Genomic DNA, 25,429 nt, shown 5'->3' with positions numbered 1-25,429 from the left:
TCCTTCTCTCTCCTCTTTTCTAAACATTTATGCAAAAAATAATTAGTGCAAATAAAAATATTAGTGGCAAACGTCTGGCCAGAAAGTTCGCTCCATGGAGTGAACGTTTGGCCAGGAAGTTCGCTCCATGGGGTGAACGTCCAGGCCAGATTTTCACTCCATGGAGCGAACTTCCTGGCCAGACGTTCGCCCCATGGAGCGAACTTCTTGGCCATACGTTCGCCCATCGCACTAAAAAATTTCCACTACTTTCAGGTGGGTGGTGGAGGAGGTGGCGGGTGGTAGTGGGAGGTAGGTGATGGCGGGTGGTTGCAGGGGGTGGCAGGTGGTGGTGGGTGGTGTGGAAAAAAGGAAGAGTAAAATAGTCTATAAAAATGAATTTTGGGCGATTTTAAGTACTTTTGGGGCGACGTTTAACCATCCTTGATTTAAATGATCTCCATAATCCCTTTATGACTGAAACTTTCCATAATTCTAACCTTACAAAGCTTCTTAAATAGAGTTTATCTTGTAAGAGACCGTCTATTTTTAAATTAAAATTAGGCAATGGTAAGCCCAATATTTAAATAAAAATTAGCACAATAGTGGCTAGGTTAATTTTTTTCGGTGACTTGTTTAATCCATTTAATGACTAGGTTTACTCTTATATGAAAATTAGACCGTCTCTTTTAATAATTTTTGTCTTAAATAAATAAAACTCTGATATTATACTTGGCCACCACATGAACAGATGAACTATGGAGTCTGGATCCGACTCATATGGGTAGGAAGGAGAAAATTATAGGGTGAATTTTTATAAGAAAATATAAGGGTTTTTTTTTATATCCATATGAGCTATAAAGGCAGTATAAAGTATAAAGAGAGGGAGGAGAGATTTGTATAGGGATTCGAATATGTAACTCATCGTTCACAGCCGCTCAATTTTAATCATAAGGCCAAAATATCATTGGTTTTTTTTTTGTTTTTTTTTTTTTTTGAGAAAAGATAATATACGAGCCATTGATTTTTTATTCAATACTCCCTCTGTGCTTTTTTATCTTTCTCACTTAGAATCTTGACATTATTCACAATTAAAAAGAAACTTTTAGATTTTTCTCAATATATAAGAAAAAATATAGTCATGTAGGGTTATGTTTGATTCGTCTCGATGAGTACTTTATTAATATTCAATTATTATAATTTTTATTAATATGTTAATGAAATATATTTAATATAAAATAAGTGCATTGACAAACGTGCAAAATCAAAAAGATAAAAAAATACAGAGGGAGTAATTGACATTGCCCCAACTCTTCTGTGTAGATTTATTTTAGAACTCTATAGAATCCAAACACGTAAATAAGATATAATATCGTCTCCCTTATCCTAAGTAATAAGATACTTATCAAATAAAATAGTGTCGATATTCCTATTAATTAACCACAACTCATGAAGGATTTGGATTACATTAGGAAACCGAATTCTATATATATACATACGTTTAATGACAAAGATGAAATTGAGATTTTAGCTTTACATATTGTTTGGCTTAGCTTCTTCGTTGTAGTGCTTTGCTAAGGTTTTTCTTCTCTCCAAAACAAAAATTTACTTAGAGACATGACCAGTGTACCCATGTATCCTTTGATATACTCATCGAGACCCGGGGTTCAAGTATCTGCTTGGACAGCCGAGCCGAATTCGAGTTCGAGTTCTAGCCCGAACCCATCAGACCCGAATCGCCGAGTCGATCGGTTCTTTACCGTTCACGTATGCTATCATGATACTTACATCCCCAATGCCGTCGAAAGAAGTGCGAGTTTCAGGTTAGAGAGAACATGCTTATTTAATCGTACAACAGCACGACTAGCCATTAAAGAGTGGTTAGATGAACTTGATGTGGATGCCAACGCTCATTTTTGTGCTATTTATTTGGTTGTTGAAAGCTGTGACATCCTTTCTGATGAAATTTATCTTGAAGATCGTAAGTCTCTTGAAGTAACAATCAAGATTAAAGTGGGACCGGAATATTGGGATGTCGATGATATGAATATTTATATGGATATGGATATGGATATGGATATGGAGATTGATGACGAAGAAGAACCCCATGAGACTTATGAAGAGAAAAAGGCACGTATGAAGGAAATTGAGACATTTCTACGGACCAAGAATATAATTAGGAAAAGTAAGGTTGATATGGGTTGGCAGTGTTCGATTTGCTTGGAGGATACGTCGTATAATAGTAGTGAACAAGAAGTTGCAAATCTTGGTTGTTCTCATATTTTTCATGGGAATTGTTTGGTTTCTTGGATTTTCGAGAGAAAAAATAGTTGCCCATTATGTAGATCTAATATCATGGCAATCATGCCTTACTAGTTATTTGATTATTGATGGAAATAAGATGGTATTATTTCTTTCTCCTCATATACCAAATTAGTCACTTATTTTTTAGTTGTTGGTATTTGTCATTAGTGACTTCTCCTATATATATGGGAGACTGGGAGTATAGGTTGCATGTATTGATAGTATTATGGCTTCATGTTATAAGTTTAAGTTTACTCGAACAAGCCAGTTTTTGGTTTCTAAGTTTTTTTTCAACGAACTTGGAAGTAATTTAGGCTTTTTCTGCAAATCTTTAAAGAAAAATCCAGTCATTAGCAAATCTTTTAACTGCATTTCTGCTTTGCGTTTTTACCTAGACTAAAGCTAAAGGCCAGAATATGATTTGCATTACTCTAAAATTTCAGGCTGGTAAATTTTTTGTCACAATTGAAGAAAACGTCTAGATGGAGAGACTCTGTGTCAAATCATCATTCCTTACTAATCTAATTGGCAGATAGATAGATTCTTAGTTCGGTTCTCTTCAACTTATTTTGTCTTATCTTATAAGATCTTATAAAATCTTATTTAATCTGATTTTATCTTATAAGATCTTATTAAATCTTATCTTATTTGATCTTATAAAATCTTATCTTATTTTTTTTCCTGAAAGGAGTGAAGATAAGTTAACTGAATATCTTATCTAATCTTATATGATCTTATAATATCTTGTTATATAAGTTAATATAAGTTGAACTTGAACATAGCGGACCCTAAACTCGTGTTATGGAATTAGTATCATCATGATTGTAGAATCTTAATATTATGAATGCATTTTTTTCCGGTATATAAATTTTGACAGGAATAATGTTGCTTTTGTATCATATCATAGTACAATAAGTTACACTTCAACAAATAAAATATGTGCACTTTTCTACTTAATGTTACACTTTAAAGTCATAAGGTCAAATCCTTACCACTAGGTCAAGCCTTGCTTGGTCTAACCTAGGGGTGATAATGAGCCTGACAAACTCGCGAGCAGCTCGGGCTCAGGTCGGTCAAAGCTCGGCTCGTTGAAACTCGGGCTCGGCTCGAGACTTAAACGAGCGAAAGCTCGACTCGTAAAACTCCTGGACAACTCAATTATTATTTTATATGAAAAATTATTTTATATTAAAAAATTGTTTATATAATAAAAAATTCTTTATATATTAAAAAATTATTTATATATTAATTTTTTTTTATCTATATTAAAAATTATATTAAGTATTTCTTTTAAGATATTAACTAAGGTATATAATAGAAGAAAGATAAAAAAAAGTAAAAACAATTAAAAAGAAAAAAAAAACAAATTCTAACGAGCTCACGAGCCGAGCTCGAGCCCTAAATTCTAATCACGAGCTCGGCTCCTCCAAGCTCGGCGAGCTCACGAGCAGAGCCGAGCCCATGGAAAGTCGAACGAGCTCGAGCCGAGCCCAATACTATTCGGGCTCGGCTCGCTCGATAAGCACTCCTAATCTAACCCATACGTATATGCTATGCAGTATCCTGAATACTAATCATTAGAAATATCATTTTATGTGTAGATACCATTTCAAAAAGGGTAATATTTATAATTGCTTATAGAATTGAATCACTGCATATTATTTTCTATTGATTAAATTTGATTGTTGAGATCAAATGATTAAATTTGATTGTACTGCTTTCCATGATCCTATTCTGATGGAAATAAGACTTTCCAAAATTCCAAATCTAAAAGTTGTCTGAACAAACCACGCACTAACGCCGAATATATCACTATAGACACTAAAAATTTATTAGTGTTTTATATAAAAATAAATTTATTATTATTGAGCTAAAATAGATATAATTAGTCCAATTTAATTAACTTAGCCCATCAAAATAAAATATCCAAACTAAAATAAACAAATATAATTTGGATCAGGCCGTATCACTAGTTCATATAAGATGGTCGAATGACAAAAGTAAAAAAGACTTCTAAGTCATAAACGGGCCCAAACCCATAAACTACCAAGTCCATGAAAGAAGCTTCATACCTTATAAATAGACCTCACCTACTTCATTCACAGCTCATAAAATTCTTCTCTCTGCAAATCGTCAACAAGCACATCAAATCCATGCTCGATTGTTCAAACACACTCAAACACATTCGACTAAGATTCAAGCTTTTATCAGCCCTCATTCACGTACAGTCAAACAAAATCTCAACTCAAGTTAACGTTTTCAGAACGTCATCCCACACTCAAACTCAGGTTGACGTTGAAAAAAAGTCATCATACACTCAACTCCACGTCGGCGTCAACACGTGTCACTCTCCACTTATGGAACAAAATTAGGGGACTTGGTTTATTTATATTATAAACTGTTTACAGAAATTATACTCAACACATTTATTGAAATAAAATTTCAGATCAGTTCTAGACAACCATACTTGAAGGAGATCAAGCTCGGAGGCTCTCTCTCAAGAAAATCAAATCATTCTTGGATATCGAATCAGTGGATACACATTAGAGATTTTACTCAAATATTCATATTAATAAAATTGTCGTTTTTTCACATATTTTGATTATATATATATTTTACAGACATTTAAAAATTTGTGTTTACAAATTTTTACACTCAAACTCAGGTTGACGTTGACAAAACACCACCCTACACTCAACTACAAGTCGACACCAACACGTGTCACTCTCCAGATACGGAATATAATTAGAGGACTTAGTTTATTTTTATTATAAACTATTTACAAAGATTGTACCCAATTACATTCTTTGAAATAAAATTTTATTTTCAAAAGAACTGCTAAATATCCCTAGGTTACAAGTTATAAGTTACAAGTTACAACCGTAATACGTTAATAAGGCTAAATATTTACATAGGCTAAATATGTCTAACAAGAACCTGCAACTGCAATATGTTAATTCTCCGCCTTTCTTACCAATTGACACAAGACCAAGACCAACCTATCACGTCATTTAATCTAACCACGACCGGCCGTTACAGCCATGCCGTCGATCTTTGTTTGAGCTTCGCCGTCGCCGAAGAAGAGGAGCACTTGGTACTTAGGGCCTGTTCTCTGCGGCATAAAACAGCTGAACTGAACTGAACTGAACTGAACTGAATTGAATTGAACTGAACTGAATTGAACTGAACTGAATTGAACTGAACTGAATTGAACTGAACTGATCTGAACTGAACTGAACTGAATTAAACTGAACTGAACTGAAATGAATAGTGATATGTGAGAGTAAAAGTATTGTCAGGAGCTGAACTGAACTGAACTGAACTGAACTGAACTGGTCTGAACTGAACTGAACTGATCTGAACTGAATTGAACTGAACTGAATTGAACTGAGCTGAACTGAACTGAATTGAACTGAACTGACCTGAACTGAAAATAAGCTGGGGAGAACAGGCCCTTGGATAATGTAGAAGATCGCGAAGAGCTAGCTAGCAGTGGAATGTACTTCGATGAGGCGCTGATAGAGGTCGTACTCGTCTACTCGAGGCCGAGGATTCTGAGGGGGCGCCGGGGTGATAGGCCTGGTGGTAAAAAGTGGAGTAAGGTACCAGTGGCGGATCTTGAAAGATTTGCTATAGGGGCCAGATTTTTCCACAATAACATATTATAATGTTGTGTAACTTGTTTTTATATGCTGGGTTTTGGGCTCTAAACTATAAGGCTTAATTTTTTTAAAAAATAAACCTACGGGGCCAGGTCCAGGCCTGCCCCAATGAAAATCCGCCATTGGTAAGGTCGTCGAGGAGGAAGAAGAGGAGCCCATGTGTGATGCTAATGATCATTGATCAGTTAGATAAGATTATGATCTTATCCAGCGATGAGGAGGATTTGGAAAGGGTAGAGGAGACATGTAAGGATGGAATGTTCGTTAATTTTTTTGTTTAGAGGAACTTTTGAGATCGGTTAATAGAGAAGGTCATAAGTACAATTAAAAACTCACATGTTGGTATAATAAGCAGGTTTCGACACCAAATTAAAATTGACCTAGTCGTAACTAAAGAACCTTACAACTTCAAGGTTGGTGGTTGGATCACCATTAGGGGACACTTTGAGAGAGGGTTTCCCCTTACCACCCACATCTCCCCACTATCTAAGTATGTGCCCGCAAATCTAGGCCGGGTTAACATGCGAGCAGTTACGATCTAACAGGAACTTTCATCTTATCATGGGATCCCTAATCTCGGCAAAAAAAAAAAAAAGCCAGTTTCGACTTTCGATACAACGTCTTAAAATGGTTGTTCACAATCGTAAATTGCTTTTTTGCTTCCAATTTTTTTCTTTACTGAACATCTAGATTACCAAATAAAATTTGTTTTCTATTTTTAATTTTCAAGATAATAAATTGATAAATACAAGTATGCATGAATAATTTTATTACATTATACCACTTCATTTCTCAGACTTATCAATTAAAATTCTTTAAACCAGAAATTGAAAAATTGGAATGATATATATGGAATGAGTCCTTATAAAAACTCTTTATAAACCTTTTTTTTTTTTACATAAGACCAAGATAAGAATTGCAAAATTATACTAGTGTATGTGTTAAATTATGGGCCTGGGCCGCACCCATCACAAGGAGAGAGAGTCCACTTCACAACACAAAGTAGGTTCCACCTTAAAACCATATAGCAATAAGGGGAGTAACCCTTTTGCATTATAAAGTGAACCCATCTCTCTTATTTAATCAATGTGGGACACTCACATGTGGTGTGCGCTATACATCATAGCTTCAACAGTATCGCATGTATTTCCTCTGTGTTTCTTTAGTTAACTTGTTTTAAATGTATATATTTATCAATGCACTTCTTTGACATTTAGTGGTTGTTTGGTATACATGAGAATTTAATTCTCATAAAAAGTTCCATTTTCTAGGAAGTTATTTTCCTTTTGTAATTCCTAGAAAATTGACTAATGTGTGTGGTTGACATCAAGGAATTTGTAATTCACATGAATTGATGTGTAAAATTTGAATGATCAAAGGGGCTAGGTGAATAAATTCTCACGTTTTGAGGGAGTTTCATTTTCATAGGAATTTCATTGCCCCCATTTTCCTCACTTCCTGTTAACTAAACAACTAACGCCGAAAAAAACGTGGGTTTATTTGTGCTTTTGACCTAAATCATGTTATAATAATAATAGTAATAATAATGAGTAAAGCTATAATAAACAAAATAATACATAGAAATAATAATAATAATAATAATAATAATAATAATAATAATAATAATAATAATAATAATAATAATAATAATAATAATAATAATAATAATAATAATAATAATAATAATAATTATTATTATTATTATATAAAAATAAATAATAATAATAATATTAGTAAAATACCTTAGACCAACATAATAATAATATTTAACAAAATGATTATAAAATAATGGAGTTGAACTGAACTGAACTGAAAATAAGATGGGGTGAACAGAAATAAAATAGTCCTATTAACCACAACAACTAACATATAGAAAGTTGCATTAGAATAGGAAACTGGTTTCCCGAATTTTATAAAGGAAAGTTGTATATATATTTATGACATACGTCTAATGACAAAGTTGAGATTGAGATACTAGTTAACAAGGTGTTTTGGCTGCTTCGTTGTACTGCTTTGCTAAGGTTTTTCCCTTCTTCCTAACCAAAAATTAAACAAATATTTATCTTGAGACATGAATACACCGTACGAAGACGTGGATCCGGTGGCAATCTTGGCGAAATCCGGAGTTGAAGTAAGTTCTTGGGCAGTCGAGCTGAGCCCGAATCCAGACCCAAATCGCCGAGTCGATGAGTTCTTTACCGTTCACATATACTATCATGATACGTACATTAACGTCGACAGAAATAGGAGTTTCAGGTTAGAGAGAACAAGTCCATTTTATTGTTCAAAAGTACAATCTGAAGTTTATCAGTGGTTATTAGAACTTAATGTGGATGGCAATGCTGATGGTTGTGCGATTGATGTGGTGGAATATACATGTGAGACCTTTCTTGAAGAAATTTCAGAGCTAGATCGTAAGTCTCTTGCAATGTTTGTCCAGATTAATGTGGGACCCGAATATGAAAATGACGAGGATATGGATATAACCAATAGGGGTATGGATCCCCAAGAACCTGTAGAAACTTATGAAGAGAAAAAGGCACGTGCCAAAGAAGTAGAGACGTTTTTACGGAACAACAAAATAATTAGGCCAAATAAGGTTGATATGAGTTGTCCTTGTTCAATTTGCTTAGTGGAGTTTGATAAGTCATATAATAGCGGTGAACATGAAGTTGCAAATCTTGATTGTTCTCATATTTTTCATGGAAGTTGTTTGGTTTTTTGGATTCTCGAGGGAAAAAATAGTTGTCCATTGTGTCGATCTAATTTTATGCCTTGTTAATTATTTCATTATTAATGGAAATAAGATTGTATTGATTTTGGTATTTAGACTTTAGTGACTTCTCATTTGGGAGTATAGGTTGTAATAGTTGTATGATAGTATTATGGCTTGATAATATAATACTCCCTCCGTCTCAAAATATAGTTCCCATTTCTTTTTGCACAGTCTCCGAGACGTATCTTTGACCTATTATATCTTCTATTTTTTAGTAAAAAATATAAAAAATTGAAATTATGAATGTACACATTGAGACGAATCTAACAAGGCCCCACATGAATATGTTTTCTTGTATACATTAATGAGAATATTTGGTCAAAAATTTTAAATTTTGACTCTCAAAATAGAAATGAGAACTATATTTTGGGACGGAGGGAGTATAAGTTTACTCCATTTGAACAAACAACAAATTGGCCACTACGTTTATATTCAAAGTTCTTTCAAGATTTTTTTTAAAAAGAAATACGGTTAGAAATGTATATATATACATCCCTTGCTTGGTTACAAGTTTACAACCCTAAACATGGATACATAATAATATATCATGCTATGTATTTACGTAGGATATCTACACATCATTACGTGTAATGAAAAGCTAAGCAAATTCATATCCTATGCCTTTCTAACTCTAACACGCGCAAGATCAACCAATCATGTCATCTAATCAAGCCATGACCACTACAACTGACGTAGAAAGGTTAGCAGATAAGTTCGATAATGAAGTTCGACAAAAACGCCTGAAATGATTTCCACTAATCGGGCTTACGGAGTCCGATTGCTTATTGTGATACCTTTTCGGAAGCGGAACGGGCTAACGAGTCAATCTCAACTATGCCGTGACGTATAGGCTTTTTAAGCCATCTGAGTTCGTTTAAGGCCCAAAATAAGCATTTTAATTATTTTCGGATTTTATTATTTCCTTAATTTCGTATTAGGGTTTTGTGTTAAGTATTTCAACATTATTAGGTCATTGTTTGGAGGCAGTTTTTTACTTTTAAAAATATCACAGAGTTTCTACTCTTTTCTGGTGGATTCCGGAGCTTTTACAGATTTATCGCTTGTAAATCTGTCAGCTCTTTATCGGGATTAGTGCTTGCTTTTCTCCATAATTTTCAACTGCGTCAACAACCATCAACCATGCCGTCTCAACTCTCATGATATTTGTTTGAGCTTAGCCGCTTATGTCAACACCAAGCTTGGACAAAGAAGAGGAGGAGAGCTCAGCCAAGTAGTTGGATGGACTAGTGTATGTGGATGAGGCGCTGACAGAGTCACAGAGATATAAAATCTTTTTTCGACCGGGAAAGCTAGCTAGTATGTTTATTCATCAACCAAAAGGTCTACAAGTACAATATTTTGAGCCTCTACAGACACCTCCTATAACCAAACTCGCATCTCAGAAAAATTCCTACTCAAATGGGCAAGTTTATGAGCAACCTTGTTCCCAAATCTACAAACATGATTAAAAGCAATAAAAAAACAATTACTAGCTAGCATCAATATATCCAAAACAATGAAACCAAAGCTGGTCATCTCCTTTATTTTCTTCTTCAAGTGATGGATCAGATTGCTACAATCACTTTCAAGAACCACTCGATGGATCTCGGACTCTAAGGCAATCAAGAGGGCATGACGAGCTGCAACAACCTCCGCAACATCTACTTTGTATTTTCCTTCAATCAACAAGCATGTAGCACCCATAACCTTGCCACTTTCATCACGCATAATCCCCCCCACACCTCACTTTTCCATCTACAAAAAATGTGGCGTTGGAGTTAACTTTGTAAGTACCTGCAGTCGGTGGCATCCACCTTCCCTTCTCGACCACAACTACCTGGGAGTGGTCGCAACCATCTTCAGTAGCTTCCAGATACTCACGCATAGAAACAATGGCCTTATCTAACGCGTCTTCAATCGTCGTCTTCTTTTGTCTAAACACCCAAGCATTTCGCCTCAGCCAAACATTCCATAATATACTTCAAAACATTGCCCACCAGTGGGCGTCCGTTATACTTTTCGCCTTGTCAACGCACTAATTTCGAAAGGAAACACATCTATGTTCATTGATTTTGAGCCTTAGAGGTGATTGTTTCCACATTCTTCTCACCTCCTCACATTCAATGAGAGTGGGCATAATAGTTTCTCTATCTTCCCCACACATCGGACACCTTATTTCACCTTCCATTTCCCTCTTAACAAAATTTTCAAGTGTTGCTAAACCCTCATGGAGGGCTCTCCAGCCAAAGAGCTTCAATTTTGAAGGAATGTTAATTAGCTTCCCATAATTTCTTCCATAAATGGCAGCTAGTATTCTCCGATGACGTAGCCACGTCTTTCTTTTTTTCTTCCATCTCCAAGTAATATGCACTCCTCAAGGTAAAGTCCCCATGTTTTGAGTAATGCCAAGTCCACTCATCCGTACCGTGATATCTCGGAATTGGAATGCTCCGGATCACAGAGATATAAAAATCGATGGAACATTAAATATAACATTCTTTTTGTATATTGGCCCGTGTGCTACCATAATTTTAATTAGATCCTAGATCGGCCCTTATCTCTAAGTCAAAACAACATGTAAATCTCAAAATTATTAACACCCAACCTCGAGTTTTATATCACTATTAGATCTGCTCCAAATGAAGCAAGTGGATAAGCATCAGAAGTATTTGGGTATTCCAACTGCCAGCGAAAGTTCGAAAAAGGTGATGTTTCGAAGTATCTTGGATCGAGTGTGGAAAAAAATTGCGAGGCTCGAAAGAAAAGTTGTTATCTAGAGCAGGGAAAGAATTAAGTTCTTATCAAAGCTGTCATCCAGGCTATTCCTACCTATCTTATATATGGGAGTTTACAAATTCTCTGTTGCCATAATTCAGGAGATTAGTTCTGCTATGGCTCGATTTTGGTGGGGTGGTAAAGGGGAAGCTCGGAAGATGCACTGGTTGAGTTGGGAGAAAATGTGCAAGCCAAAGTGTATGGGTGGTATGGGTTTTAAAAATCTCTCTGTTTTTAATGATGCTTTGCTTGGGCGTCAGGTATGACGACTCCTTCATTTTAAGAATTTTCTCCTAAGTCGTGTGATGCCAGTGAAATACTATCTAAAGAGTGATGTGCTTAATGCTCGTTTAGGGTATTCTAATAGTTATTCCTTGGGGAGTATCCGGAGTGCCAAAAGCTTCGTGAAGAAAGGCATATGTGCAGGGTTGGCAACAGGGAATCACTGTGCGAAGGGTGGGGGAGGCGTTGCACGAAGGGTGGGGGGTGGGGGGGAGGCGTTGCGCAAAGGGTGGGGGAGGCGTTGCTTGAAGTGTGAGGGTAGGGGTGGTGGGAGCGGCTGCGGTAGTGCGAGGCTGGGGTGGTAGGAGGGGCTGCAGTGGGTAGAGGAATGGGTGGTGGGAGGGTGATGGGAGGGTTAATGGTTAGGTTTTAGGGTAGGGTTATGGGTTAGGGTCAGGGTTATAGATTAGGGTTAGAATAGGGTAGAAGTTAAGGTTATTTAAGTTTTTTAGGGTTATATTTAACAAAAGGGTCACGTGAGGTATTTTTCCAAACCACAGGGGTACTTGGTAAATTTTAGAAAATGCGAGGGTACTAGGTGAACATTAAAAAACCTCAAGGGGTACCTGATGAAAAAATCGATTTTCATATTACAAAAATATTATTGTCTGATTTGTCTACTAGCATACTCCCATAATTCTTTTTTTTTCTTATAATATACTAATATTTATAATAGACAAATTATTAACAAATTGTGTTCTTCAATACCATATGAAGAAAAACAAAGAGTGCCAGACTACCAGAAATACAAATTGTATATGTTATTACTTATAGGATTGTGTCAGTAAATATTTATTTTCCGTTCCTTAAATTTGATTTAACTAATTTCCATAATCCTTTTCTAACAGAATCTTTCCATAATTCTAACTCATCACAAAGCTTCTTAAACAAACAAAAACTTTGATATTATACTTGGCCACCAAATAAACTATACATACCCTATATAAGACATAATACCGTCGTTCTTATCCTAGCCAAGTGAGAAGATATCAAATAAAATAGTCCTATTAACCACAACAACTAACATACAGTAACTGCATTAGAATAGGAAACTGGTTTTCCGAATTCACTAGGAAAGTTGTATATAGATATACATATGACACACGTCTGATGACAAAGTTGAATTTGACTAGGAAAGTTGTATATATATATATATGACATACGTCTGATGACAAAGTTGAGATTGAGATATTAGTTTTTACAAAGTCTTAGTGTTTTGGGTTCTTCGTTGTACTACTTTGCTAAGATTCTTCCCTTCTTCCTCACCAAAAATTAAACAAAACTTTATCTTGAGACATGACTACATTGTACGAAGACGTGGATCCGGTGTCATTCTTGGCGAAATCCGGGGTTGAAGTAACCTCTTGGGCAGTCGAGCCGAGCTCGAATCCAGACCCAAATCGCCGAGTCGATGAGTTCTTCACTGTTCAGATATACTATCATGATACCTACATCAACGTCGACAAAAGTGGGAGTTTCAGGTTAGAGAGAACAAGTCCATATAATCGTCCAAAAGTACAAGCTGACGTTTTACAGTGGTTATTAGAATTTGATGTGGATGGCGAGGCTCATGGTTGTGCCATTGATGTGGTGGATGATACATGTGAGACCTTTCTTGAAGAAATTTCAACACTAGATCGTAAGTCTTTTGCAATGGTTGTCCAGATTAATGTGGGACCAGAATATGAGTATGATGAGGATATGGATATGACTAATACGGGTATGGATCCCCAAGAACCCATAGACACTGATGAAGAGAAAAAGGCATGTGCCAAAGAAGTAGAGACGTATCTACGTACTAACAAAATTATTAGGCCAACTAAGGTTGATACAGGTTGTTCTTGTTCGATTTGCTTCGAGGAGTTTGATAAGTCGTACAATAGTGGTGAACAAGAAGTTGCAAGTCTCGCTTGTTCTCATATTTTTCATGGGAGTTGTTTGGTTTCTTGGATTCTCGAGAAGAAAAGTACTTGTCCATTGTGTCGATCTGATTTCATCATGTCTTGCTAATTATTTCATTGTTGATGGAAATAAGATTGTAAAATATTTCTCCTGATGTACATACCAAATTATATTAGTCACTTATTGTTTAGTTGTTGGTTTTGGTATTTAGTGACTTCTCCTCTGGGAGCATATATATAGATTGTTGTGATAGTATTATGGCTTGATAATTTAATACAAGTTTACTCCATTTGAACAAACAAAATATTGGCCACTACGTTTACATTCAAAGTTACTTCTTTCAAGAATTTTTTTTAAAGAAATACGGTTAGAAATATATATAAAGTTGTATACATCCCTTGGTTACAACCCTAAACATGGATACATAATAATATATCATGCTATGTATTTACGCAGGATATCTACACATCATTATGTGTTATGAAAAGCTAACCAAATTCATATAATCATATATGGAGGTATTGCAAAAATAGCTTAGATTCCTTCATCCTCCAGAAATATCCAGATTTCTCCTCCTGGTTTTATGTTGCTCCATTTAGGTCAAGAATCTAATGGGTTGGCTGCTCATATTATACAGATAGATGGATCTTGGGACAAAAACACAAAACATGCCGGAGTTGGTTAGGTTATGTGTGATACTGGTCACGACTAGAGGTGGGCATGGGCCGGACCAACACGCGAGTCGGCCCGGCCCGACACAATTTGGGCTCGACCCAGCACGAGCCCGCACGAGTTCCGGCTCGGTCCGTTGTCCGCTACGTGGGCCACATGTAATATCCCGAAAATTTAAACTTTGCTTAAATTAAATAAGAATAATTAGTGGTTAGTATTTTCCTTTAATCATAAGTTATTATTGAAACTTTGTTATTCTATATCCAAGTAATGATAAAGGATAATTAATTCGTTAAATAAATATATATTGCAAATAATAAAGTTATGTTAGATTAAACAATAACAATAAATTAGAGTAAGGAAACAAAGTAATAAACAAATTGATTACTACACAAATGAATAGTGTTAAGAATAAAAAGGAAAAGAAAAAAAAAAAAAAAAAAGAATGAGAAAAACAAAAAAAAAAAAAAAGAAAAACGAAAAGAAAAAAAAAAAAAAAAAAAAAAAAACTCAAAACAGAAAGTCTGTTTCAACCCATCTTCATTTTTCTTCACAAACCAACCCAACAATGGAGTTTTAACTCCACTCCTGAATTTTTATACACAAACAATCTATTATTCAATTAAAAACCTCAATTCAAACCCATCCAAAAATACAAATTTTCACCAAAATCAATCCACCCAATTCACATAAATTAAACCCCAATCATGGCTATAAATAGCCCTTGCTCCTCCATTACTACCCACTCACCTCCACAACTCCACCACCCGCCGGAAAAACGCCTCCAAAACCACCCCCAAACCTCTGTTTTTTTTTTCGCAACACTTACATTCTCTCTCCTCTGTTTCGAACCAAACCCCCCTGCCCACCACCGCAGTGCCGCTGCACTGCCGCACCTCCGGTGTGCCACCACCACACCTACCCACCGCCGCCTTCTCCCTCACTCGCCCACCCCTTCTTCCTCTTCTTCTCTCTCTCTCGCCCCAACTCTCTCTTTCTCTCCCGTGTTTCCCTCTTTCTCATCCTTGTGCCGACGAGCCGCCCAGAACCGCCGGAATTCCGCGCCTCCCGCCTCTCTCGCCGGGGCTTGAACCCGCTGCCACCTTCCTTCCTCCACTGTTTTTCGTGCTGGCTCAGATAAGCAGGAGGTAATACCTCTCCATGCTTCAAGTCCTTTTTAAATATGTTGATATTAATCTAGGCCCAAATATCCAAACAACAAATAAAACTCTAAATTGGGCTCAAATTTGAATTTTCTTATTATACACTTATACTTTACTAATTCATGCCTTTAATTTATTAGCTAAAATTTTCTTTTAAGAAAAGAAACCCAATATATCATGTCTTGTAATAATAGTTGTCAATTTATTCTCATAATATGAAAATAAATGAATATTAGTAATTTATGATTAGTTGGCCTACGATAACTTAAATTATTATAAAACTTGTTGAAGCTAATTTACTTATTAAATTACCTATAGTACAAATATATTACGAGTAAAATTATGATTCCATTAATTAAAGTAACGTAAGCTTAAATAATGAATATATGTAGCGTTAATAACGATATATAATAATAAAAGTATTAATAATAACTAAAGATCAGTTGATAAAATAAATCGAATATTTATACTTTTGGTGCGTCATTTCATGGTTAGATTAAAAGGAAAGGACATTACAGCCTCCCCCGGCTTTCAAGTTATTACGCATGAATCGAGATAACATCTATTGCTAACATCCACGATCCCCTTCGAAATGTATTTATGAAATGATGTTTATAATTATTTAAGGATTTTGCGATGTGATTCTTATATGGATTGTGGGATTAAATTGCCTTCGAATGATTTTCGTAAATGATGATTTTATGAGTTATTGATGCTCAAGTATGATTCATGAAAGATCTATGGCTTATGCCGATGAATGCAAAACAAAGGAAACATGATAAATAAAAGTGAAAGAGCTTCTGGTAGTATAATGTTACGCTTATCTACTTTATGGTCGTGCACATACCTTCGGACCCATCGTACACCCGAAAAGGGAGTCGGGCTCCTTGAGAGGTACCGCATGTTATTTTGGTGTGAGCGGTGTGTCCAAAAAGGGAGCGGGACTCCTTGAGGATCATCACATGGTGGTGTATCCAAAAGGGAGTTGGGCTCCTTGAGGGTCATCACATTGTGGGAGACGTCCCACATGTCTATACTCGCCAGTTACCATGTTAAAAGATGAAAAGATAATTGGAATTTATGAAGTACCAAGATGCTATTTATAATAGTTTACTTTGCTATTATTTCATTACGAATTTGAAATATGTTTTACTATATTCTCTTTTCCCTGTTTGCAAATAAAATGAATTGAAATGAATTTACGTTGTTAGGGTAGTATGTTACTGAGTTTCGGTTCACAATGTTGCTTTTGGTTTTAGGTACTGATGAAGGTGATGGGATGGCGTAAAAGTGAGGATGGTCAACTACTTTACTTTATGAAAAACTATATTGGTTTTAATCTAAACTTATGAACACTAGATAGACCACGAACTTAGTTTAACTATAACTACGTAATTATCTATGATTAACTATTTATATTTATATAATTAAGATGCTTATGAGTTTTAATAACTATAATATGTTTAGCGATATGAACGAATGTTTGCCTTGTAGTTTCTCAAACGGAAAATATGGCAGTAGCGCACCGACCATCTAAGTTCCGCTGCTAACATTGGATTAATTAACATAAAAATAATGTTTAGAGGTCGGGGAGTTACACCACGGGTCTGTCATGGTCAAGAAATTTTGTTTGAGGCCCACACTGGCACGAGCTCGCGGACCGAACGCTCATTTCCTTTGTTTTTTAGCCTAAAACTGTCAAAAATACAAAAAAAACATAAAATATGGGTTAGGCCCATAAGAGGCACGAGCCCGGTGTAATCCCCCATGTTTTTAAGATATTTAATTAAATAGTTTTAATCATTTTTAATTATTAAAGCTATTTAATTTCAGTATTTAAGAGCAGAAGGGTATTTTGGTCATTTTACCAAAAGAGTATTTGAGTATTCCACAAAGAAGTATTTTAGTATTTTCAAGAAAGTATTTTTTAATATTAGTAGGAAGATTATTTTGGAAATTTATCATCAAATGTATTTTGGCAATTTGATGAGTAAGGGCATTTTGTCTTTTACCCAAATTGACTACCACTATAAAAAGGGGGAAAACCTAAAGTTTCCCATCATTTTCCATCTTCTTCACTAGCCACCATTTCTCAAAAAGGAGTAAGTGGGTTTTTCCTCTCAAACCTTTGTTCTTCCTCTCAAACCTTTGTTCTTCCTCAAGTAAGTTTTTCAAGTAATTCTCTTCAATAATTCTAGCTTCTAATCTAGTTTTGTTTTTGAAATTTATAGGAAGATCTTGCAATTATCAAAGGGAAGTAAGAAGGTAATTATTTTTCTGAAATTTTGGGGTTTTCTTCCTTATTTTCTCTCTCCTCCTCGCCCCTCTTTGCTCGCGATTTCCGGCCACCACGGTGGTGGTTCGCCGGCGAGTTGATGAGATCCGACGGGCCACTGTCAGGAGATAGTGTGACACGACTGGGCCAAGAGCACCACCTGCCACTGCCGCGTCGGTGGTGGTGCAGGCGGTGCGTGGTGGCGCCGGTGGTTGTGGTGTTTTCAGATTTGTGGTTTTCGAACCACTTGTAAAAAAAAAAAAAAATTCTGTTATTATTATTAATTAATTTACAGCATAATTATTAGAAAATAGTAGTTTTTATAAAGTTTTAAGTATTAGTTTGTAGTGGGTTTTGCCTACTAGTAAAGGTTTTCAAGTTATGACTTTAAAATAGTTTTTAAAGCATTTGTAAGAAAAATCAGCTTTATTAGTATATTTAAAATGCTGATTTTAATTATTAAGTAGCTTTGAATTGTTGTTGGAAGTACTAATTGATAGTACTTTATTGTTGGTAGGTTTCAAGAATAATTAAAGCAGTCAAACTTTTGACTGTTGATTTTTGTGTAATCAAGGTACATACACTTTGACCTTGACTTTAGTAGTTTCAAAGGATATATATTTTATTGAGCATGAGGAGTAAGGAGAGGCTTATGCCTTGAAATTGTTTGAGTATATGTTGAGAACTTAGAAAGGAGATTAGGAATGGAACTTTTGAGTTATTCCTATATTTGAAAAGCATGTGATTGATGATTATTGCTTTTGAGCATGATTAAAGTTATTAAAGTTACTCTTGAAGTTATGGCTTGCCTATGAACATTTTATTGAGCATGGACTCATTTGAGGTTATATATTTTATTGAACATGGTCTCATTAGAAGTTTTATATATTACTCCCTCCGTCCCTTAATAGAGTGCCCATTTCTTTTTTGGACACTATTCAAAGGTAAAGAAAGCCCCTAAAAAATATTTCTAATATATAAGAAAAAACATAGTCATGTGGGATCTTGTTTGATTCGTCTCATTACGTACATTAAGAAAATCAAACTTTTATAATTTTTACTAATATGAAACTAAAGATATTAACGATACAAAACGTGCATTGGCAAACGTGCATTGGAGAAATGGACACTCTATTAAGGGACGGAGGGAGTATTGAGCAAGGTCTCATGAGAAGTTATATTTTATTGAGCATGGTCCCATTAGAAGTTTTATATATTATTGAGCAAGGTCTCATGAGAAATTATATTTTGTTGAGCAAGGTCTCACAAGTTTCAAGTTATTGAGCAATGTCTAACAAGTTAAAGTTATTGAGCAAGGACTCACAAGTAGTTGAATCATTGAGCAATGACTCAATTGATTGGATCATGGATCCTTAAGAGAGTAAGAAAAAGGACTCATGGAGTCATTAAAGTAATAAGATGAGCAATGTCTCAAAGAATTTAGAATTGAGTTAATTATGGTGTTTGTTGCATTCACTTGTTAAAGAAAGATAAGAAATTAATTTATTTGCTAGATGTATTATTGTGATTGTGTCTCACATAATGGGCTTTGGCAATAAAATCTTGGGATGGATCCCCATGAGTATTGAACATAAGGGGGAGTTAGTGTGAAACTATACTCCTTGCATATAGCTTAGCATGACGATGTTAATGCTTTTATTTTATCAAGCAAGTTTATGAAATTCCAATTATCAAGATCTTTGAGTGGACTAGGTGTCTCGTATTCTTTATCTCTGAGATGTTGAGTCTAGAGGCTCACTCTCACCCTCTTTCATTACTAACAAGCTTAAAATTCTCAAGTCAAGTTATTTAAAGTTCATGGAACTTTAGTAAGAGGTGTGGGATCTCTTACACAAGTAATAGTAGCCCGTATGACTCCAAGAGGAGGACGGTGCCCGTTCATTGCCAAATAATAATAAAAGAAAGTATTTAGTAAGTTCAGTTATATGCTTGTCGCATGTAGAGTCATAAGAACAGCAAGCCGAAGTGATTGAGGATTGCATGCATTATTATTCGCATTAGTTAGTTGTGTTATGTACTCAGCGTTGCTGATGTATGTGTTTCTTTGTTTCTTTTGGTTGTTGTTTTTCCTCAACAACCTTGTGATGATCCATTTGGTGAGCTGAGTTTAGAGAAGAAGTTGCAGGTACAAGTTCTTGATGTGCATGGAAATCATAAGCATCCGGATGGGAGCTTTCCGTACACGAGTACTTTATTATTTAAGCTATCTTAAATGTTATGTTTGACTTTACTTGACCAATGGGGTCAAGGTTTGACTTTGAAGATGGGACTAGTATGGGATAGTCTCGGAGTTTGTAATTCATTTACATACTTTCTTATTTCCGTTGTATTAAAGTATTTTCATTTATTTTAAAAGACTTCCGCTGTATTATCTGATTAGCCTTACGTATTATCATGCGTGGCATAACAACTTCTGCAATTTCTCCTAGTTTATCAAAGGAGGAGTCGTGGGGGTGTTACACCCGGCCCGAGAGGCTGTGGGCCTGGGCCGAGCCGTTGACAAAATTTGAAACTTTCAAGCTCGGCCCGGCCCGACCCACCATTTCCCAAAGCCCGCGGGACGAGCCCGTGAACAGGTCCGGTCCATGCCCAGGTCTAGTCACAAACCGCTTTCTTCTGGAGGTGGCAAGTTTCTTGCTAAAAGTGTCTTACAAGCTGAAGTTCAAATTCTTCTATCGTGTCTTCAATGGGTCATTCAAAATGATGTTGGCTCTCTTAAGATCTTAAGCTTGGTTGCATCCAACTGTTACAAAACAAAAGTTCGACTAATGTAGCGCATCGATGGACAGTCCAAATATAATCAACTTGGCTGGCACTCTTCCTTTATGCTTGATTTTAAGGTCTCAAGAGACCAAGTCAAATATGCTCATGACTTAGCTAGAGTTTTTCGTTCTTCTCCTTGATGTGTCTAGTGTAGTTTTAGCTCTTGTCAAAAAAGTAATAATAATCTTACAACGTATAATTTTTATATTACAAAAATATACTACCTCTGTTTCAAATTAATTGTTACACTTACATTTTTCACGCATGTCAATGCAGAACTTTGAGGACATATACCTTTAATTTTGTATTTGTAAAAATTATAATAATTACATATTAATAAAATACATACTAATACGAATCTAATAAGATCTCACATGACTATGTTTTTATTCACGTATAAATCACAAACGATGGTCAAAGTGCAATTTTTGAATAGTGTAAAATGTCAAAGTGTAACAATTAGTTTGAAACGGAGGTAGTATTGTCTAATTTGTCTGCTAGCATACTCCCGTAATTACTTTTTTTTTCTTATAATATACTAATATATATATAATACAAAAATTAGTAACAAATTGTGTTCTTCAATACCATGTGAAAAACAACTGAGTACCAGACTACCAGAAATACAAATTGTATATTTTATTGCTTATAGGATTGTATCAATGAATATTTATTTTCTGTTCCTTAAATTTGATTTAACAACTAATTTCCATAATCCTTTTCTAACATAATCTTTCCATAATTATAACTCACAAAGGTTCTTAAACAAACAAAAACTTTTATATTATACTTGGCCACCAAATAAACTATAGTACTATACATACCATAAATAAGACATAATACCGTCGTTCTTATCCTAGCTAATTAAGACAGAAGATATCAAATAAAATAGTCCTATTAACCACAACAACTAACATATAGTAGCTGCATTAGAATAGGAAACTGGTTTCCCGAATTTCACTAGGAAAGTTGTATCTATATATATATATGACATACGTCTGATGACAAAGTTGAGATTGAGATATTAGTTTTACAAATTAAAATCTTAAGTGTTTTGGCTTCTTCGTTGTACTACTTTGCTAAGGTTCTTCCCTTCTTCCTCGCCAAAAATTAATCTTGAGACATGACTACATCGTACGAAGACGTTGATTTGGTGGAATTAGTGGTGAAATCCGGAGTTGAAGTAAGTTCTTGGGCAGTCGAGCAGAGCCCGAATCCAGATCCGAATCGCGAAATCGATGAGTTCTTTACCGTTCACATATACTATCATGATACCTACATCAACGTCGAGAGAAATAGGAGTTTCAGGTTAGAGAGAACAAGTCCACTTGATCGTCCAAGAGTACAATATGACGTTTATCAGTGGTTATTAGAACTTAATGTGGATGGCAATGCTCATCGTTGTGCGATTAATGTGGTGATAAATACATGTGAGACCTTACTTGGAGATATTTCAGAGCTAGGTCGTAAGTCTCTTGCAATGGTTGTCCAGATTGATGTGGGACCGGAATATGAGTATGACGAGTATGACGAGTATATAGATATGACCAATATGGATATGGATCCCCAAGAACCCATAGAGACTGATGAAGAGAAAAAGGCACGTGCTAAAGAAGCAGAGACGTTTCTACGGACCAATAAAATTATTAGGCTAACTAAGGTTGATACGGATTGTTCTTGTTCGATTTGTTTCGAGGAGTTTGATAAGTCATATAATAATGATGAACAAGAAGTTGCAAGTCTTGATTGTTCTCATATTTTTCATGAGAGTTGTTTGATTTCTTGGATTCTCGAGAGGAAAAGTAGTTGTCCATTGTGTCGCTCTAATTTCATGTCTTGTTAATTATTTTCATTATTAATGAAAATTAGATATTAAGATTATTGTATTATATTTCTCCTGATGTACATACAAAATTAGTCACTTAATGTTTAGTTGTTGGTTTTGGTATTTATTGACTTCTCCTTTGGGAGTATAGGTTGTATTGATAGTATTATGGCTTGATAATATAATATAAGTTTACTCCATTTGAACAAACAACAAATTGGCCACTACGTGACGTTTACATTCGAACTTACTTCTTTCAAGTTTTTTTTTTTTTAAGAAATACGGCTAGAAATGTATGTATAGTTGTTTACATCCCTTGGTTACAAGTTTACCACCCTAAACATGGATACATCATAATATATCCTGTTATGTATTTACATAGGATATCTACATACATCATTATGTGTAATAAAAACCTAAGCAACTTCATATCCTCTGTCTTTCTAACTCTAACACGCACAAGATCAACCAATCATGTCCTTCAGGCAGTTTCATATAAATCTCTTCTGAGAGATCTCCATGCAAAAATGCATTGTTGATATCCAACTGAAAAAGAACCCAATTTTTGCTAGCTGTTATGGCAAGTATGCACCTGATTGTGGACATTTTAATCACAGGAGAAAAGGTTTCTTCAAAATCCACCCCATATTGTTGTGTAAACCCCTTAGCTACCAATCTGGCCTTCAATCTCTCTATAGTACCATCTGCTTTTAACTTCACCTTATACACCCACTTACATACAATTGCTTTCTTACCCTTAGGTAGAGTAGTAAGCTCCTAAGTCCCATTTTCTTCTAAGGCACTCACTTCCTTTTTCATGGCTTCTATCCAACGTGGATGTTGAGAAGCTTCTAAATAATTTGTAGGTTCAGTGATATTGGAAGTAAGAACAATAGCAGCTTGTAAAGTGGTAGGAAGTTCATGAAATGCAACCACATTACACCAATGAGAAGAAAGAGAAGGAACTGCAACATAGTCTGTGAGCCATGTTGGTGGTTTGTGTATTCTTGGTAGAATGTCTAGGAGGAAGAGTAGTAGGAGTGGGACATAATGGAGTAATAGAAACATAAGGTATAGAATAATTTATAGGTGAAGAAACAGAAGAAGTGGGAGAGAGTGAAGATGGAATAGTGGTTGATGGAGAAGAAGAAATAGGTGTGTCAAATAGAAAGGAGTCAGGTAAGGGACATGATATATCAGGAGAGAAAAGTGTTTGTGATGGAAGAAAAATGGAAGGTAGAGGGTGAGAAGGGGTAGGAGAGTGGAGGTAAGGCAGATGTTTCTCATAAAAGGTAATAATGTCTCTGCTAATGATAATTTTGTGAGTTGTTAAGTCCATGACTTTGTATGCTTTCTGGTCAGGAGGGTATCCAAGAAAGATACAAGCAGTAGCTCGAGGATAAAACTTATTTCTGTGAGTTTTGAGAGAAGAAACAAAATACATGCACCCAAAGACCCTGAGATGGCTTAAATCTGGTGTATGACCAAACATGCACCTTCTCATAAGGTGCAGAGAACTGAATAGAACTGAGGGGCATTCTATTTATCAAGTGTGTGGCTGCTAGCAAGCACTCTCCCCAAAGAAACATAGGAACATGAGATTGAAGGGGTGGGGGTGGGGGTGGGGGTGGGGGGTATTTGATGATTAACAGTGAGAACAAATAAGCATTTCTATAGAGAGAATAAAAGAAGATTTATTATTGATGTAATGATGAGAGAATGAGAATTATTACATCATTTCAGATGAAGATCAGTTTATATAGTACTGATCAGTACCAGAAAGTAGCTACAGAAAGTAGTTAGAAGAAAACGAACTCTGTAACAATATAATAGAATTGTAACAAGATGAGTTGAGCAAAGCTTGCACAATGACAAATAATCTCCTGTGGCTGCAGTAATGTTACTTCAAGGAGGATCATAATCCTCAACAACTTTATAGTGGTTAGATGAAGTTCTTGATGTGAAAGAAGATACGTATGGTTGTGTCACTGATGTGGTGGTCTCTTGCAATTATTGTTGAGATTAAAGTAGGACCAGAATATGGCGATGATATTCATCAAAAGGAAGAATCCAACGAGACTTATGAAGAGAAATTGGCACGTACGAAGGAAGTAGAGACATTCCTAATGATCAACAAGATAATTAAGCCAAGTAAGGTTGATACGGATGGTTGTTGTTCGATTTGCTTGGAGGAGTTTGACAAGTCAGGTAGTGAACAAGTTGTTCATCTTTGTTGTTCTCATATTTTTCAGGTTTGTTGTTTGGTTTCTTGGATTCTAGAGGGGGAAAATAGTTGTCTATTGTGTCGATGTGATTTTATGCCTTGTGAGTTGTGATCTGAATATTGATGGAAATTAGTTGGTATTGATTATTATTTCGAGCTCCTGATGTACCAAATTAGTCACAGCTTATTTTAGTTTTCTTTCGTATTTAAGGCATGTTCTGTTCAGCATAAAACAACTGAACTGAACTGATTGCAACTGAATTGAACTGATTACAACTGAATTAAATTATGACTAATAGTAGTGATAGTAATATAATATAATATTATAATAATGGGAAATTGTATATGGTGATCCTCAACTTTTTTAAATTCTATTTGGTAGACAATTTTTATCTTTCCTTTATTTGGTAACCATCTACTTTATTTTTTGTATTTTCTTTAGCCTTATTACATTTTAAAATTATTTTTTAAATAAAAACTAATTTTTTAATTACAAAAAACTAATTTTTTAATTACAAAAAACTAATTTTAAAATGAAAAGAAAACTCAAACCTTTCCCACCCACCATAACCACCCATCCTACCACCCCCTCTCCTCCCCTAGCCACCATCACCCACTTCCCTTTCACTGCCAGCCACATCACCCCCTTCTCCCTTCACTGTCGGGGCCGGACCACCCTCTCTGCCAGCACCGAGGCTTCCTCCCCTGCCGCCGACCGTAACCTAGGACCCACGAACCCTCCCCGACCCTCTTTCCTCCCACCCCGACCAGTCATCGCACCTCCCTCTCTCTCCTTTGGCGAAGAA

The 25,429-nt window shown here is 35.5% G+C and overlaps 2 protein-coding genes and 1 long non-coding RNA gene across 4 annotated transcripts; all 3 read left to right on the top strand.

Annotated features, from left to right (window-relative positions):
• The first annotated feature begins 1,596 nt into the window (after positions 1–1,596).
• Positions 1,597–2,355, top strand: LOC104904237 (uncharacterized). The gene has a single exon (XM_010692436.1). It carries the CDS (start codon positions 1,597–1,599, stop codon positions 2,353–2,355), a length of 759 nt encoding a protein of 252 aa, XP_010690738.1.
• A 10,719-nt stretch (positions 2,356–13,074) lies between these two features.
• LOC125493699 (uncharacterized) lies at positions 13,075–13,788 on the top strand. The gene has a single exon (XM_048637189.1). The coding sequence runs from the start codon at positions 13,075–13,077 to the stop codon at positions 13,786–13,788; it is 714 nt and encodes a 237-aa protein (XP_048493146.1).
• A 3,805-nt stretch (positions 13,789–17,593) lies between these two features.
• Positions 17,594–20,771, top strand: LOC130590030 (uncharacterized). 2 transcript variants are annotated; one of them, XR_008967619.1, is made up of 4 exons: positions 17,594–17,617; positions 17,747–17,780; positions 18,308–18,364; positions 19,937–20,771. It is a non-coding gene; the product is annotated as an uncharacterized LOC130590030 (long non-coding RNA). The 2 variants fall into 2 exon arrangements; XR_008967618.1 differs by having other exon boundaries at positions 19,923–20,771.
• Positions 20,772–25,429: the final 4,658 nt, after the last annotated feature.

This window comes from Beta vulgaris, chromosome 9 (assembly GCF_026745355.1).
Source record: "Beta vulgaris subsp. vulgaris cultivar EL10 chromosome 9, EL10.2, whole genome shotgun sequence".
In the NCBI taxonomy this organism is placed as follows: Eukaryota; Viridiplantae; Streptophyta; class Magnoliopsida; order Caryophyllales; family Amaranthaceae; genus Beta; species Beta vulgaris.
Note: the sequence above shows the minus strand (reverse complement) of the source record. Positions and strands in the feature narration are given on the sequence as shown.

Excerpts from the sequence above, each read along its gene's own strand:
- LOC104904237 (XM_010692436.1), top strand. The coding sequence starts at position 1,597 with ATGACCAGTGTACCCATGTATCCTTTGATATACTCATCGAGACCCGGG.
- LOC125493699 (XM_048637189.1), top strand. The coding sequence starts at position 13,075 with ATGACTACATTGTACGAAGACGTGGATCCGGTGTCATTCTTGGCGAAA.